The sequence below is a fragment of the Papio anubis genome, chromosome 18, assembly GCF_008728515.1.
Source record: "Papio anubis isolate 15944 chromosome 18, Panubis1.0, whole genome shotgun sequence".
NCBI lineage: Eukaryota > Metazoa > Chordata > Mammalia > Primates > Cercopithecidae > Papio > Papio anubis.
This window is the reverse complement of record NC_044993.1, coordinates 70756977-70773329: the sequence shown is the minus strand read 5'-3', so window position 1 is coordinate 70773329 and position 16353 is coordinate 70756977. Positions and strand designations below refer to the sequence as shown.

Here is a 16353-nt window from a genome sequence, read left to right as displayed (position 1 = left end):
CTCCCAGGCTGTGGGCTGACCCCTTGGCTCCTTTTTTTTCTGCCTTCTCACTTAAAAAAAAATCATGTTCTGTTAATTCCTTTATCGCCTGGCCTAACATGCAGTTCACAGCCAGGTGGCTAGGCTGCTTCTGTATCGTGGCAGGTTCTGAGCTGAAGTCCATTCTCTTCTTTAGAGCTTGTTGACATTTGAAGAAGTGGCCATGTATTTTTCCCAGGAAGAATGGGAGTTATTGGATCCCACTCAGAAGGCCCTCTACAATGATGTAATGCAGGAAAACTATGAGACTGTCATCTCTCTAGGTAAAGATTTTCCCTTCCCTTTATGTAGTTGAGTACTCTATTCTTGGCTTACTGAGAAGGAACCCCAGTGAGGGGTGTCTCACTGTTCCAGGAGCTGGTTGATTGTCAACTAGATGGTGTAGGGGAGGGTGTAGGTAGTGTATCCAGATCACCTGGGGAGCTTTTTCCAAATGTACGTGCTGATTGCTTACCCTACATGGAGTTCTTAATCCCTTCCCTCTCTCTTCCACCAAACTTCCTCTTCCATGTCTTTCTTATCTCAGTAAGGGGCACAACCATTATCCAGTTGCTCAAGGCATACAAAGTAACAGTCCTCCTTTGTTCTGATCTTGTCATCATACCCCATTGTTAATTCATTAGCAAGTTTTCTCAGCTTTACTTTGACTTATCCTGACTCCAACCATGTCTCAGCTTCTTGCACTGTTAGCATCCTTGTATAAGCCAGTGTCATCTTGAACCAGGCGTACATGAGTAGCTTTTTAACAGGGGCCCCTGCATCTCCTTGTGCCCTTACACAGTCTGTTTTCTATACAGAAGCTAGATTGATCTTTTAAAAACCTAATCAGATCATGACATTTCCTTGCCTCAAAAGCATGTGGTCACTTACATTCAGAAAAAAAAAAAGTCTGATATTACCAGGGCTCCAGAACACTCTACAGTCTGGTTCCTGCTCACCTGTCTGCCCTCATCTGCTACTCAAGCCCTTGCTCAGTCCTTACCAGCCACTTAGCTGGTCTCCTTGCTGTTAGTTGAATTTGTCAAGTTCATTTTTACCCTCTTGTTTAATTTTATTTGGCACACTGGGCTTCCTGAGTACTTCATTTTCAAATTGAGTACTTCTAAGTTTTGCTCAACTCAGAACAATTTATATCATGCGAGGGGGAAAAGAACCCATATATATATACATGTCTCTTTTTATTAACTTTCCTCATGAAAACCGAGGATAATCATCTGGGGAACCGGTTCTAGGGGCTGGTAGACACTTGGTTCTAATTTACAAAGAACCAAGTGGTTACCATATACACTCTTAAAAAGGCGTCCTATCTTTCCAGAAAGAATCAGAATCTTCTGTATTTTAGAAATGAGCTACGGATGTTCATAGAAACAAGAGAAATGCCCTCTGGCTCTTTTCCACCCACAGCTTTGCCTGCTCAACAGATTTTAGTCTTTCCTGAGCAGACAAACACCAAAGACTGGACAGTGGCACCTGAGCTCCTCTTGCCTCAATCCCAGGTGAGCTGTGCTTTCCAGCAGTGTAGGGCTACCTCAGCATGACCTTGTCTGCCTTTCCCTGCTGCCCAAGACCCATACTGCCCAGCATGTGCCCTGAGGCATGTTAGCCCCAGAGGTTCTACCCTGGACAATTAGGCTTGGCCCAGAGGGAACTGGGTACCTAGTAGGCTGTTTGCTGACCCGTTGGCTCCTGTTTTTCTGCCTTCTGCCCTGCTTTTTTTTTTTTTTTTTCCCTTAAATCGTGTTGTTAATTTCTTTAGCGCCTGGCCTACCATGCAGTTCATACCCAGTTAGGCTGCTTCTGCGGTGGCAAGTTCGGAGCTGAAGTCCATTCTCTTCTTGAGAACTTGTTGACATTTGAAGAAGTGGCCATATATTTTTCCCAGGAAGAATGGGAGTTACTGGAATACACTCAGAAGGCCCTCTACAATGATGTAATGCAGGAAAACTATGAGACTGTCATCTCTCTAGGTAAAGATTCTCCCTTCTTTTTGTGTAGAAGTTGAGTAATCTGTTCCCAGCTTACTGAGAATGAACCCCTGTGAGAGGGTCTCACTGTTCCAGGAGCTGGTTGATTCTCAACTAGACAGTGTAGGGGAGGGTGTAGGTAGTGTATCCAGATCACTTGAGGAGCTTTTTCCAAATGTACATGCTCATTCCTTATCCTACGTGGAGATCTTGATCCCTTCCTTCCCTTTCCCCAAATCTTCTCCATCATGTTTTTCCCATCTGAGTAAGGGGCACCACCATTATCCAGTTGCTCAGGGCGAACAAAGTACTGTCATCTTCTTTTTTTTTTTTTTTGAGACGGAGGCTTGCTCTGTCACCCAGGCTGGAGTGCAGTGGCGCGATCTCAGCTCACTGCAAGCTCTGCCTCCCGGGTTCACACCATTCTCCTGCCTCAGCCTCCCAAGTAGCTGGGACTACAGGCGCCCGCCACCATGCCCAACTAATACTTTTTGTATTTTTTTAGTAGAGTCGGGGTTTCACCATGTTAACCAGGATGGTCTCAATCTCCTGACCTTGTGATCTGCCTGCCTTGGCCTCCCAAAGTGCTGGGATTACAGGCGTGAGCCACCGTGCCCAGCTAGTACTGTCATCTTTTACCCTGATCTTGCCATCATACCCCACTGTTAATTCATTAGCAAGTTTTCTTAACTCTACTTCGACATATCCTGACTGCAACCATGTTTCAGCTCCTTGCACTGCCAGCATGCTGATCTTAGCCAGTGTCATCTTGAAGCAGGTCAATGTCAGTAGCTTTCTAACAGGTCCCCTGCCTCCGCTCTTGTCCTCCCACAGTCTGTTTTCTACACAGAACCCCGATTGATTTTTTGAAAACATAATCAGATGGTTGCGTTTCCTTGCTTCAGAAGGCTGTAGTTACTTCTTACCATATTTGGAGAAAAATCTAAACTTCTTACCAAGGCCTCAGGACCCTCCCTGGTCAGGTTACTATGGACTTCTTTGCACATGTGTCCTGCTACTGGTGTGCTTGTGCACTCAGTCCTCTTTAGCCACACTGGTCATCTTTCTGTTACTTGAACTCGCCAGGCTTATTTCTACTTTTCCTTTGCCTTGCATACTTTTCTGCCATGCGGTAAAACTCACTTTTAGGTTTCTGCTCAAGTATTACTTTCTCAAAGAGGTGTCCCACAGGACCTTATCTAAAATAGCTTCATAGGAGCAGAATCTTAAATACTGTTTACCATGATTTAGTTTTCTTTAAAACATTTATCACTCCCTAACATTATTTTGTTTATTGATTGATTGTGCCACCCCTATACTATAATATAAAGTCCATGAACTTAGGGGTCTTCTTCACTGCTATATCCCTAGCCCTCGAGCAGTGCCTAACACACCATAGCCACTCAGTACATGTTTGTTGAATGAATGAGTGACAGTTTCATATCTAGCAATCTGTAATTAGAGAAATTTCACGAAGTGATTTTGGTCTGTTTCTTGTACCTGCATATGAACCAGTAATCTATAGGAATGGTAGAAATCTATCCTAGCTGAGGGCCTGTGGCTAAAGAATAAAGGCTAAATAAAAAGTAACTGTAATTATAATAGTAATCACTTGTGCTTATGATACTCAAGTCAGCATCCTTCACATTGGCTCCGCCATACCTGGTCTTATCCAGGCTGAGTCCTTCTAAAGAGTTAATAAGACCAGCTTATATTCCCTGCAACTTCTGGAGCTTGGTTCCCCCTTGGTTGGATATAGGGTATTGATGGCAAAAGAGGGAGAATGTATACTGGATTCCCATTCCCTGTATCCTTTTCATTGATCTACCATAGGTTTATTTCTTAGTCTCTGCTTTGCATAGCTACCTATCAGTATAGCACAGTATAAACATGATACTGGATCTTGGAGTCTATCCATTTAACCATTTGGAGTAACAAATTGTAAAATGTCTTTGGTCATCCTGAAACAGTCTGGGATTAGTGGACCAATTCACTGTTAAGTTACCAGTCCTTGACCTCATTTTGTCCATTTGACAGCATTGTTTGTGCTCCCCAAACCTAAAGTGATCTCCTGTCTAGAGCAAGGGGAAGAGCCATGGGTTCAAGTGTCCCGGGAGTTTAAGGATAGTGCCGGAAAATCTCCTACAGGTAAATATACCATGGGAAGTGGAGAAATGTGCCTTGATGTGAACTTTTGCAAGGGCTTAACATTTTAAGATTTTGTTCCTTTTTTTTAAAATCATTGAATTTTTCTTTTTATTCCTATGATTTTCTTGTTCTGGGATACAGATGGGTGATTATGTTTATTCCAACAGGGTTAAAGCTCAAAAATGACACTGAAAATCATCAGCCTGTATCTCTTTCTGACTTAGAAATACAAGCATCAGCAGACATCATATCAAAAAAGGCCAAAGTAAAAGTTCCCCAGAAAACAGCAGGCAAAGAAAATCATTTTGATATTCACAGAGTGGGGAAATGGCACCAAGATTTTCCAGTGAAGAAAAGAAAGAAACTTTCAACCTGGAAACAAGAGCTGCTCAAACTTATGGATCGTCACAAGAAGGATTGTGCAAGAGAGAAGCCTTTTAAATGTCAGGAATGTGGGAAAACCTTCCGAGTTAGCTCTGACCTGATTAAGCACCAAAGAATTCACACTGAAGAGAAACCCTATAAATGTCAACAGTGTGATAAGAGGTTTAGGTGGAGTTCAGATCTTAATAAGCACTTAACAACACACCAAGGAATAAAACCATATAAATGTTCATGGTGTGGGAAAAGCTTCAGTCAAAATACAAATCTACATACACACCAAAGAACTCATACAGGAGAAAAGCCCTTCACATGTCATGAATGTGGAAAAAAATTCAGTCAGAACTCCCACCTTATTAAACACCGGAGAACCCACACAGGTGAGCAGCCATATACTTGCAGCATATGCAGGAGAAATTTCAGCAGGCGGTCAAGCCTTCTTAGACACCAGAAACTCCACCTGTGACGAGAAGCTTGTCCAGTGTCCTCATTCTGAAGACATTCACCAAATGGAGCTTGACACTAAAATTTGTGTAAAACAAAAATCACAAACCTTGAAAAATTTTACATCAGAAAATGGCGGGGATAAACATATGTTTCACAGAAAATAATCAAGACTTGGTCTGCACCCACTCAGTAGTTTTCTGTGGTCACAGAAGTAAACATTGTTCATTTTGCATTGATCTCTCCAGTCATTCTTGAACACATCCAATAGATACATTTGCAGCGTGGTCTTCCAAAATGAAAAGCAATAACATGCATGTTTAATTGCATACCATTCTCTTCACAGTAGCAGGCTTACTACTTTCAATAGTCTCATGAGGCAGAAATGAATTACAATGTAAAGTGTTCCAAGAATGAAATTGGATTTTCTTTCTTTTATCATTGGACACGGTTTGCAAAGTTGAACATCATTTGAGTTCCTTCTTGAACTTTTTGGCAACTTCTGCTCTTGGATCCTGTTATCACAGTTTTCTACTGTGATGAAATCATGTTAACTTCACCACTAGGGAATCTTCAGATGAACTATAAATGCACTAACTTGTGCCTCTCTCATTGGTGATGTTTGGAAAACAGAAAACATCTCTAATGGAATCATGGGTAAACGGGTTGGAATTTGTAGCCATGGAATATAAGATGTAAATAATTTTCTGCAATAAAAGAAACTAGACTTACAATGTCAGTAGGATAAAGCAGGTATAAAAATTCGTACTTGGCCAAGGCCTGAAAGAAAATTAGTGGGAATTAAGATCAACTCAGAATTTTGTTTATTTACTTTTTAATTGGTTTTTCTTTGTTACTAAGAATAAGAGACTTGGCCGGGCACGGTGGCTCATGCCCGTAATCCCAGCACTTTGGGAGGCCGAGGCAGGCGGATCACGAGGTCAGAAGATCGAGACTATCCTGGCTAACAAGGTGAAACCCCGTCTCTACTAAAAATAAAAAAAATTAGCCGGGTGTGGTGGCGGTCGCCTGTAGTCCCAGCTACTCAGGAGGCTGAGGCAGGAGAATGGCGTGAACCCGGGAGGCGGAGCTTGCAGTGAGCTGAGATCGCACCACTGCACTCCAGCCTGGGCGACCGAGTGAGACTCCGTCTCAAAAAAAAAAGACTTAATGTTTGTATGGGAGTTGGAGTGTGTGTGCTGCAGACAGGATCCTGTGGCTCATTTGGCATGGAGACCTGGACATCTAGTCAGGAGGAGACGGTTCCCTAAATAAAGGGTTTGGGAACTCGTGCTGCGTGTTGGGCGAGGATGAGCAAATCCACATCCATGCTGTTTTGTCCTACACTGTAAGCTCTACCTGTCTTTGTTCTTTCCAGCACAGCATTTAACAGCAGCCTCAGGTGGTTAATTTGATGGATTGCCAAAAGTCTGTATAGCCTATGGATTTTCTTACAACTTGCTTATTTAGGTACAGCAGTGACTCAGGTGCATTCCTTTTAGAGCTCTTAGGTATATCAGGAAAGGGGTTAAATAACTGACCTCTTCCAAACTGCTTATTTATTTATTTATTTATTTATTTATTTATTTTGAGACAGAGTTTTGCTCTTGTCGCCCAGGCTGGAGTGCAATGGTGTGATCTCAGCTCATTGCATCTTCCGCCTCCCAAATTCAAGTGATTCACCTGCCTCAGCCTCCAGAGTAGCTGGGATTACAGGCGCCTACCACCACGCCTGGCTAATTTTTTGTATTTTTAGTAGAGACGGGGTTTCACCATGTTGAGCAGGCTGGTCTTGAACTGCTGACCTCAAACGCCCACCTCGGCCTCCCAAAGTGCTGGGATTACATGCATGAGCCACCATGCCCAGCCTATACTAATTATTGTTTCTTAAGTACAGCCAACTCTGGAGCTCTGGTCTGCATAGCTCTTACCCAGCACATTCTTAACCTAAGACCTCCAGGATTCTGTTTCTTCTCCCAGATCATGTGTGGCTTTCTTTCTGGCACTACATTCATTCATTCTGGTCAATTTAATGAAGGCCTATGATGTGCCAGGGACTGTCCTATACTCTGAGGACACAGGAGTGGCCAAGAGACAAAATTGCATCCCCTCATGGAACTTGTAGTGAACAGTAAAAAGAATGGTTTTTGCTTTCCTGCTCCTTGCACTAAGATGAGGTTATGAGACAGCTTTGGTCAATGAGTTGTGAGCAGAAGAAGCCTCACTTCTGGCTGAAGCTTTTCTTTCTTTTTTTTTTTCTTCTTTTTTTTTCTGGTACAAGACCAGTGCTGTCCTTTCCTGCCTTAATCATGGAACCACATACAGTGAGAGGAGCCGTGAAATCAAAGCAGTTCAGAACACTGAGCCACTGCATGGAGGGCGGCTATTCCTGAGAGTCTCCAGACCGATAATGGACTTTGTGAGAACAAGAAATAAACATTCGTTCTATTAAACCACTGAGACATTGGTGTTGTGTGTTTCTGTAGCATAACCTGGCCTATCTGTTGCCCAGGCTGGAGTGCAGTGGCGCAATCTTGGCTCTCTGCAAGCTCCACCTCCTGGGTTCACGCCATTCTCCTGCCTCAGGCTCCCGAGTAGCTGGGACTACAGGTGCCCGCCACCACGCCTGGCTATATTTTTTTTTTTAGTAGAGACGGGGTTTCACCTTGTTAGCCAGGATGGTCTCCATCTCCTGACCTCGTGATCTGCCCGCCTCGGCTTCCTAAAGTGCTGGGATTACAGGCGTGAGCCACCGCGCCCAGCCAACCTGGCCAATCTTAATAGAGCTTAGAAAAGGGCAGTTGGGGGAGTGACTGTTCTGCTGGAGCTCTGAACCTTTCCATTTTCATTCTACCTAGCCTTTGACCTTCAAAAGAGATCTGGCTTCCCATGGATGCTAAACTGAGCTGATGCAACACTAATGGGACCACATAGGAGCTCCCAAGATTGTAGATGATAGGGAAGAAAGACATTGCTGTCTGGGACAAATCTTATGGGAGGTCAGTTCAAGGGGACAAGGCAACCCTCCTTCCCTATCTGGCCCACTTCCCTTATTCTTTGTCTCCCGGCACGTTGCCTCATGCACAAAACAGGCATTTCTATTGAATGGGCTGTGGTGGGGGGTAGGGGGTAGGGATTGCCTCCCTCATATGAGTGCAGATTTCAAAGAATGGTTTGTTAACTACCTCTGTCATATCTTCAGCGAGTTGTGCCTCAGAAAACAGATGAGATACAGGGCAAAAGCAAATTTGCCCAGATCAGTGTAGACAGTAAGGTGTCTTGTCTTCCTGGACTAAGGGATGATAGACAATTGGGGAGAAACTTGGGCAGGGAGGCAGGAGCAGGACAGTTCCAGTTGTGGAGTGAGAATCCTCCAGGGGGAAAGTCATAGCTTAGCCAGTACTCAGCTGTTGCGCATAACATGATGTCTCATAACAACCTTCGAATTTGTGGGGTGGGGAGTGGAAGAAGGGTTTTCTGTAGCTTGAGATGAGACTGGATTACTAAAATGATACCAGATGATATGAGAACAGATTACTTACATCATGATATTAAAATCTATTGAGGCTTGCTTTAAAAATGAAATATGAGAAACACATAATCCTAGGTTTAGCCTTAAAGATTAGTACTAAAGTTCTCACAAATATGTCCATAAACCAGCAGGTGATTTCCAGGAAACAAGAAGGAAGCTTTATTTTAGCATGTTCAGATAGCAGCCTTACCATGGCTTCAAGGTTATATCCGAGAACTGTATCTTTGACCCCGTCTAGTCTCCTGACCTCTCCCCTGCACTAGTCTAAGTACAGTGCTGGGACCATCCCAGACCTAGAGTTCTCCCTGCCATTAAGCAGACTGGAACCTTGAGCTCACCTTGAGAACCTCAGATACATTTTATTTTTGAGACAAGGGTCTCTGTTGCCCAGGTTGGGCTCACCACAGCCTCAATCTCCCAGGCTCAAGCAATCCTCCCACCTCAGCCTCCTGAGTATCTGGGACTCCAGGCATGTGCCACCATGCCTGGGTTATTATTTTTTTATTTTTAGTAGAGATGAGGTCTTGCTATGTTGCCCAGGTTGATCTTGAACTCCTAAGCTCAAGTGATCCTCCTGCCTTGGCCTCCCAAAGTACTAGGATTACAGGCATGAGCCACCATGCCCAACCTCAGATATCTTTTAACTTGAGGGAAAGAACAGAAGGGCTTAGAATCAAACTAAATCTCAAAACTAAAACTCCTAGGGTTTCTGTTAACTTTTGGAACTACTAAGAACAGCGTTGAATGTCCCAGGTGAGTCTGTGGAAGAATGCCCAGCAGCCTCTTTTATCTAAATGGACAACTGGTAACAAAAGATTGGAGTTCATAAAGGATTTTCCAAATATTTGTTGAGTCATGGCACTGAAGCATTTACTCCTGCATTTCCTGGTTACTCCTCCCTGTTATGTATAATGAAGGCTGCCCTGTTACTCTTCTCTTAGAGGTTTTCTAGTGCATAAATACTTGCTGAAACTCTCCCCACATTCTTTCTGTGGACTGAATTCTCTGCTGTATGGACTGTCTGAAGTGCCCTCAAGTGGGAAACAAAGTTTTGCCCATACTTCGCATTTTTACTGTTCGTCCCAGTAGAAATCCACCCAAACAAAAAGCATACTTTTGTTTCTGAATCTTTTCTACACTTGTCGCTTTTTCTTGTGTGGGTTCACTGGGGACCAAGGCGAGGGCACTGTTTGAAACATCAACCAAATTTGCTACGTGCCTAAGATTCCTTCATATATTAATCCTCCACTGGGCAATGGTAGATGGGCTGTACTGAAATGCCTTCTTCAGTCAAGCATCTGTAAGACTTTTCTCCTGTACAATTCACCCAAATCTGATAATGCATGTACTTTACCTAAAGCAGTTCCTCTAGTCCTAATCCCTCCTGTGAAAGGAATTAAGCAAGCTACCTCTTGCATTGCATTTCAGATTTTCAGATTTAGGAAAACTATCTGAATCACTTTTCATTTCTGCCACAGCTTGGATAATGAATCTTGAGTTGCACCAATCTTAGTGATAACATTAAAAATTAAGCTTTACAGTGTTTGGATACGATGCACCTTTTAGGAAAAACTAAGAAAGCTTACTGTTGAATTTTTTTTTTTTTTTTGACAAGTTAACATTTATTTTTGGGCCTTTCTTCCTATGTGTATTTCAAGTCTTTTTCAAAACAAGTCCCCAGGAATCTGCAGATTCAATTATGTCCCCGGACTTGGTCGACTGCTCCAGGAGTCTTAGGGAGCCTTGTACAAATGCCAGAGTTACTCATTTACCAACATTAAACCCTAGGAGAGAAGATGCAACAAAGCAGAACTCCTTCAGCAGACAAGGCGGCAGCCACTGTAGAAAACGCTGGAATTTTTCCTTGGAACTGGACTGCGATGAGAGGTACTTGCCATGAACATAAGCTACTGTCTTTTCTTTAACCCTTCCTTTCCAGTTTTTGAAGATAAAGCAGGAAATAATCTCTGAAGATACTTGATAAAGAATCTCAAACAAAACAAAACAAAACAAAACAAAAAACACACATGCTTCCACTTCATTGATAAAAATTTACTGCAGTTTTGGCCAGGCATGGTGGCTAACACCTGTAATCCCAGCACTTTGGGAGGCCGAGGCGGACAGATCACCTGAGGTCAGGAGTTCGAGACCAGCCTCAACATGGAGAAACCCCGTCTCTACTAAAAATACAAAATTAGTTGGGCGTGGTGGTGCATGCCTGTAATCCCAGCTACTCGGGAGACTGAAGCAGGAGAATTGCTTGCACCTGGGAGGCGGAGGTTGCGGTGAGCCGAGATCGTGCCATTGCACTCTAGCCTGGGCAACAAGAGCAAAACTCCTTCTCAAAAATTTTTTTTTTTTTTTTTTTTTTTTACTGTAGTTTGGCACCTGGGTCTAGTTCAGCTGGCAGATGAGCTGATTGATGTGTTCACTCCAATAACCAGGTGTGCCCATCTCCTTGAGGGAGCCCACTGTATTTTTGGTAGCATGATGGGCCACTGAGTGGTGGAAAGGGCACAAGAACCGTGAGATCTCCTGGAAATGCTTCCCTGGGAAGGCAATTTCATGAATGAGGTCTTCCAAGCAAATGACACCAAACTTCCCCAGGTGCTTCTCAATCACTGTGTTGTCTGTCAGAGGGATGGGTCTTATTCTTGACCTTGGCTTGTCCACGTTTCGGAATGAATTCCCAGACAGACTTCAGATTTGGAAATCCCCAGATCACATAAGTGTCCACTATATGCAGCATTTTTAGGTTCTGGGGGGTGACTTTTACAAAGACACCACTAAAAATTTTCTTTAGGCGAAGTCTTGCAGTGGTTCTCTGCACCAGTAAGTTCACGCCATTAATCCTTTTGATGCGTACAACAAAGGTCAAGGAATGTTTTTCTGGCAATTCCAAGACACGAGGTTTCACTTTAGTCATCTGGGTTTCATCACGTTGGTCAGGCTGGTCTTAAACTCCAGATCTCTTGATCGGCCCACCTCGGCCTCCCAAAGTGCTGGGATTACAGGCGTGAGCCACCGTGCCTGGCTCAAGTGCATTCTTATCATGACAGCCTGGGATGCCCAGAACAAACCCAGCACTCGCCCTACACCAGGCAGAATGATGCCTTTCTTCCAGGAGTAAATACACTCTCCAAAATGAAGCACATTGCACTTTCAAAACCATTCCCATCCACACCAGACACTGCCTTAAGGAAATGTTCCACCTCTACAGACTATCTAGGTCCCTGATCTCTGACCACAGCTTCACACCTCTATTGCAGTTTTAGAAGATATGGTTCAATGCCCTCTGTTCTATTCTACTAGAAGCTTTACACATGGGGAGTGTAGCAGACATTTGTTGATGGCCTCCTAACATCCATTTCACCCTTTTTCCTTTCCATCAATCCTGATTCCATTTGGAGATCTGAGAGGTTCCTGATCCTGGTTTCCAGGAATGGAGAATGTGACCTAACCTCAGTAAGAGAAAGATTCTACCTCCTTGATTAGACAATGGCTCAGGGTTAGGCATATGGCCTTAAGCTGGTCCTATTGGGAGTTTTCTTGGAGATGCTAGAACAAATCCAGCTTTTGCCGGATGACGCATGTAACCCAGTACCTGTTCACAATCTTCTTGAAACTGGGAGATATATGATCCTTAGCATGAAACCAACATCATAGAAAACAGAACAGAGTGATAGAAATTCAGTCCTTGGTAACATCATTGAGCTATAGGATCAAGCATCACCTGATACCTAGAACTGCCCAGTACTTTTCAGCTACATGACTCTATACATTCCCTTTATTGTTTAAGCCAATGTGAATTGGGGATTCTGTTAATTGTAACTGAAAGAATTCTAATAAATACATAGAGTAATAACTGATTTAAAATAATATATATAGGAAATGGACAATCCTTTTCTATGTACCCACTTAGAGGTTTTTCTTATGGAAGTTATCAAACATATATAAATATAAAGAGACTAGTATAATTAACCCCCTCCAGGCCTTAAAAATCACCAACATTTTCCCAATCTTGTTTCATTTATCCCCTCCAGATTTTTTATTTTTTGCTTTTAGAGGGTTGTTGGTTTGCTTTGGAGTATTTTAAAGTAAATCTCAGACATTCTAACGTTTTGCCCATAAATAGTTCAGTTTGTAAGAGATAATTCTTGACAATCTCTGCCCTAAACCATCTTTGAGGAACAGTTCCCACTCAGTGGAGGACCTCTCTCCCATAGGAGCAAAGCTCATCGAAAACACAGGAGCTGCCTTTCCCTTCCCCAGAGAGTGACCAAAACTTTACTGACAACTTCTCAAGATGGCTTTGTAAGAGGACCCTCTTGACCTCCTCCCTGGAGCATCCATTTATGAGAACACCAGGCATCCCAGATGCGTCATAATGAGAGTGGTCTGGAAGGGATACTAGATACCTGTAATGATCCCTGGAGCAACTTATTAGTAACTTGAAACTAAGTGATCTACTCTTGCACTTTTAACAAGCCCCAGAGTGCTTCATTCATTAAGAGTTCAGTGGCATCAGTTAATTGTCGGTTTCCAGAAAGCCTACTGAACAAGAAACTAATAATAATTCCACTGGGCATCTCCCCAGGAGTTCAAAGTGCCCTCAGAAGACTTTCTCATTTACTCACTTGCATTGGCTTTAATTTCTTTTTCTTGAAACAATGTGTAAATAAATATTCAAAGCATTAAAATTTCATTATAGTTCACCTCCCTCTTAGTGTACCTGCTTGATTTTATTTTGTTTTAATTAGCATTTGACCATCCCATTTGGGTAACTTCTAAGAAGAAAAATGACCTCAAAATTTAATATCCCTATTCTACTTTCTTCCTCATTTGTTATCATGCTTCCTTGTAATGAGGAATTTTCTCTCCTTTCCCTTGGTTAGTGTTCCTTCCTTACCTTGATCCTCTGTCTGGAGTTTTTCTAAAGTAGTTACTCTATACCTTAACACCCAATGTCCTGATAGTCAAGAAGTGTGCTACAAACTGCTGCAAAAGATCCTTTATGGCCAGTTAATACTTGCCATAATTTATCAGTGTGGTTTTATAAAAACATACTTAGCCAACCAAGAGTTATTTGCAACCAGAATTCCTCATGCCATAAGCTACTGTTAATTACCTTCTGCATTTCTCAAGTCAACACTTACATTAGCCCGCTGACAAAAATTCATTCTGTTCTTTTTTTTTTTTTTTTTTTTTTTTGAGATGGAGTCTCGCTCTGTTGCCCAGGCTGGAGTACAGTGGCCGGATCTCGGCTCACTACAAGCTCCGCCTCCCGGGTTTAAGCCATTCTCCTGCCTCAGCCTCCGGAGTAGCTGGGACTACAGGCGCCCGCCACCTCGCCCGGCTAGTTTTTTGTATTTTTTAGTAGAGACGGGGTTTCACCGGGTTAGCCAGGATGGTCTCGATCTCCTGACCTCGTGATCCGCCCGTCTCGGCCTCCCAAAGTGCTGGGATTACAGGCTTGAGCCACCGCGCCTGGCCCATTCTGTTCTTATCTCTGCCTAAGGATTACTGAGGATTACTCTGCCTAATTTTACTCCCTAAAACTTTTTGAAAGATATGTACTCTGTGTGCTCATTCATTCATTCAACATTGGGAAGATATTTATTGGTCACTTTTTATGTCAAAACTGCGAGGGAGGGAAAACAACAAAAACCTAGCACCTGTCTCCCGGGAGGACAATGTAAGCTTGGGTAGGTAGCCAGACTAGGATGGAGAGCAGAAAACAACTGGTATAGGAAACTGTCTCCCCTTTGGGATTCTGTGCTCACCCTCCCTCTCCTTATCCCAACAACTCTCTTGAAAAGAACATACCCAAATCAGAAGCATAGCACGTTAACTGAAGGCAGGGTCCCTGGTGGAGCGTTGACAAATAGGAAGAGTTCAAGCCCAGAGAGTGTTGCCAGAAGTACTATGCTCTGAGGGTGTTGCTCCACTCCCTGTATAAACTTTCCTGGTGGAGCACAGCTGGGGCCTGACCTTTGGTCTTTCCTTCACTCACTTTATCACCAAGGTAGCTGATGTGCACAGGGAACACTCAACACAACACATGAAATAAAGACACATGAAATAAAACAGTTGGGCTGACTAGGAAAATTAATTAATTAATTAATTAATTTGAGGCAGGGTCTCACTTTGTCACCCAGGCAGGAGTACAATGGCACGATCTTGGCTCACTGACGGAGCCAAAGGAAACAGTCAAATAAGGAGTCGGTAAGCAGAAAGATCAGAAAGAGGAACACCTTTAGAAGGCATCAGGAAGGGATGGGAGGGAAGACACAGACACACACACACACAACTTAGATATGGAGTGGGAAGAAGAAATGGAAACATTCCGCTTGCATTTGTGTGAGAAGGAGTATTAGGAGAGAAAAATAAACAATAATTAATATAGAAAATATCTGAAGAATGACCAAAAATGTCCCAGGATTAAAGACAAAAGAACACCAAGGAAAGAGTTTACAGGATAGATAAGAATAAAGGCCAAAAAGAGGGAAAAACATGCATACCTGGAAACATTACAGTAAATTATTATTATTATTATTTATTTTATTTTTTTTGAGATGGAGTCTTGCTCTGTCGCCTAGGCTGGAGTGCAGTGGCACAATCTTGGCTCACAGCAAGCTCCGCCTCCCAGGTTCATGCCATTCTCCTGCCTCAGCCTCCTGAGTAGCTGAGACTACAGGCACCTGCCACTATGCCTGGCTAAGTTTTTGTATTTTTAGCAGAGATGGGGTTTCACTGTGTTAGCCAGGATGGTCTCGATCTCCTCACCTCGTGATATGCCTGCCTCGGCCTTCCAAAGTGCTGGGATTACAGGTGTGAGCCACCGCACCCAACCTTTTTTTTTTTTGAGACGGAATCTCGCTCTGTCACCCAGGCTGGAGTGCAGTGGCGCAATCTTGGCTCACTGCAACCTCTGCTTCCCGGGTTCAAGTGATTCCCCTGCCTCAGCCTCCCAAGTTGCTAGGATTACAGGCGCCCGCCACCATGCCTGGCTAATTTTTGTATTTTTAGTAGAGATGGGGTTTCACCATATTGACCAGGCTGCTCTCGAACCCCTGACCTTGTGATCCGCCTACCTTGGCCTCCCAAAGTGCTGGGATTACAGGTGTGAGCCACCGCACCTGGCCTTAAAATTTAACAACATCAAAGAAAAAGTGTGTTTGGTTTTTTTTGTTTTGTTTTGTTTTGTTTTTTGTTTTTGTTTTGAGACAGAGTCTTGCTTTTGTCGCCCAGGCTGGAGGGCAGTGGCGTGATCTCGTCCCACTGCAAGCTCTGCCTCCCAGGTTCACGCCATTCTCCTGCCTCAGCCTCTTGAGTAGCTGGAACTATAGGCATCCACCACCATGCCCAGCTAACTTTTTGTATTTTTTTTTTTTTTCAGTAGAGACGGGGTTTCATCGTGTTAGCCAGGATGGTCTCAATCTCCTGACCTCGTGATCTGCTCGCCTCGGCCTCCCAAAGTGCTGAGATTACAGGTATGAGTCTCTGCACCCAGCTGATTAGAAGACTTTTTCTAAAGCTACATTAATCCATTAATCAAAAATAGTGTGGCGTTTGTAAAGGAATAGACACATAGATCAATGGAACAGAATGGAGAGTCCAGAAATAGACCCACATAGATAGAGCCAATTAGTTTTACATAGGTAACTTTTTTTGCCTTCTGAACTATTATAATCTTTATTTTTTTTATTGATACATATATGTGTATATTTTGGAGGTACACGTGATCATCGAATACATTCATATAATGTGTAAACATCAAATGAGAGCAATTTGTATATCACATTAAATATTTATCTTTTCTTTACGCTAAGAACATCTGAATTA

The 16353-nt window shown here is 43.2% G+C and overlaps 1 protein-coding gene across 22 annotated transcripts in view; it reads left to right on the top strand.

Annotated features, from left to right (window-relative positions):
- The window catches only part of ZNF75A (zinc finger protein 75a), a 24019-nt gene extending 7666 nt beyond the window's left edge, over positions 1–16353 (top strand). For 3 of the 22 annotated variants that reach the window (XM_031658529.1, XM_031658530.1, XM_031658538.1), the window contains 5 exons: positions 176–302; positions 1444–1535; positions 1796–2006; positions 4041–4151; positions 4319–5710. In XM_031658529.1, the coding sequence (XP_031514389.1) occupies positions 176–302; positions 1444–1535; positions 1796–2006; positions 4041–4151; positions 4319–4998 (1221 nt within the window). In that variant the 3' untranslated portion in view covers positions 4999–5710. Of the gene's footprint in view, positions 1–175; positions 303–1354; positions 1560–1795; positions 2007–4040; positions 4152–4318; positions 5711–7257; positions 7437–10296; positions 10396–12734; positions 13620–15907 lie in introns of those variants that run through there. The other 19 variants (XM_003916442.4, XM_017953125.3, XR_001898009.3 and 16 more) reach the window with 17 other exon arrangements.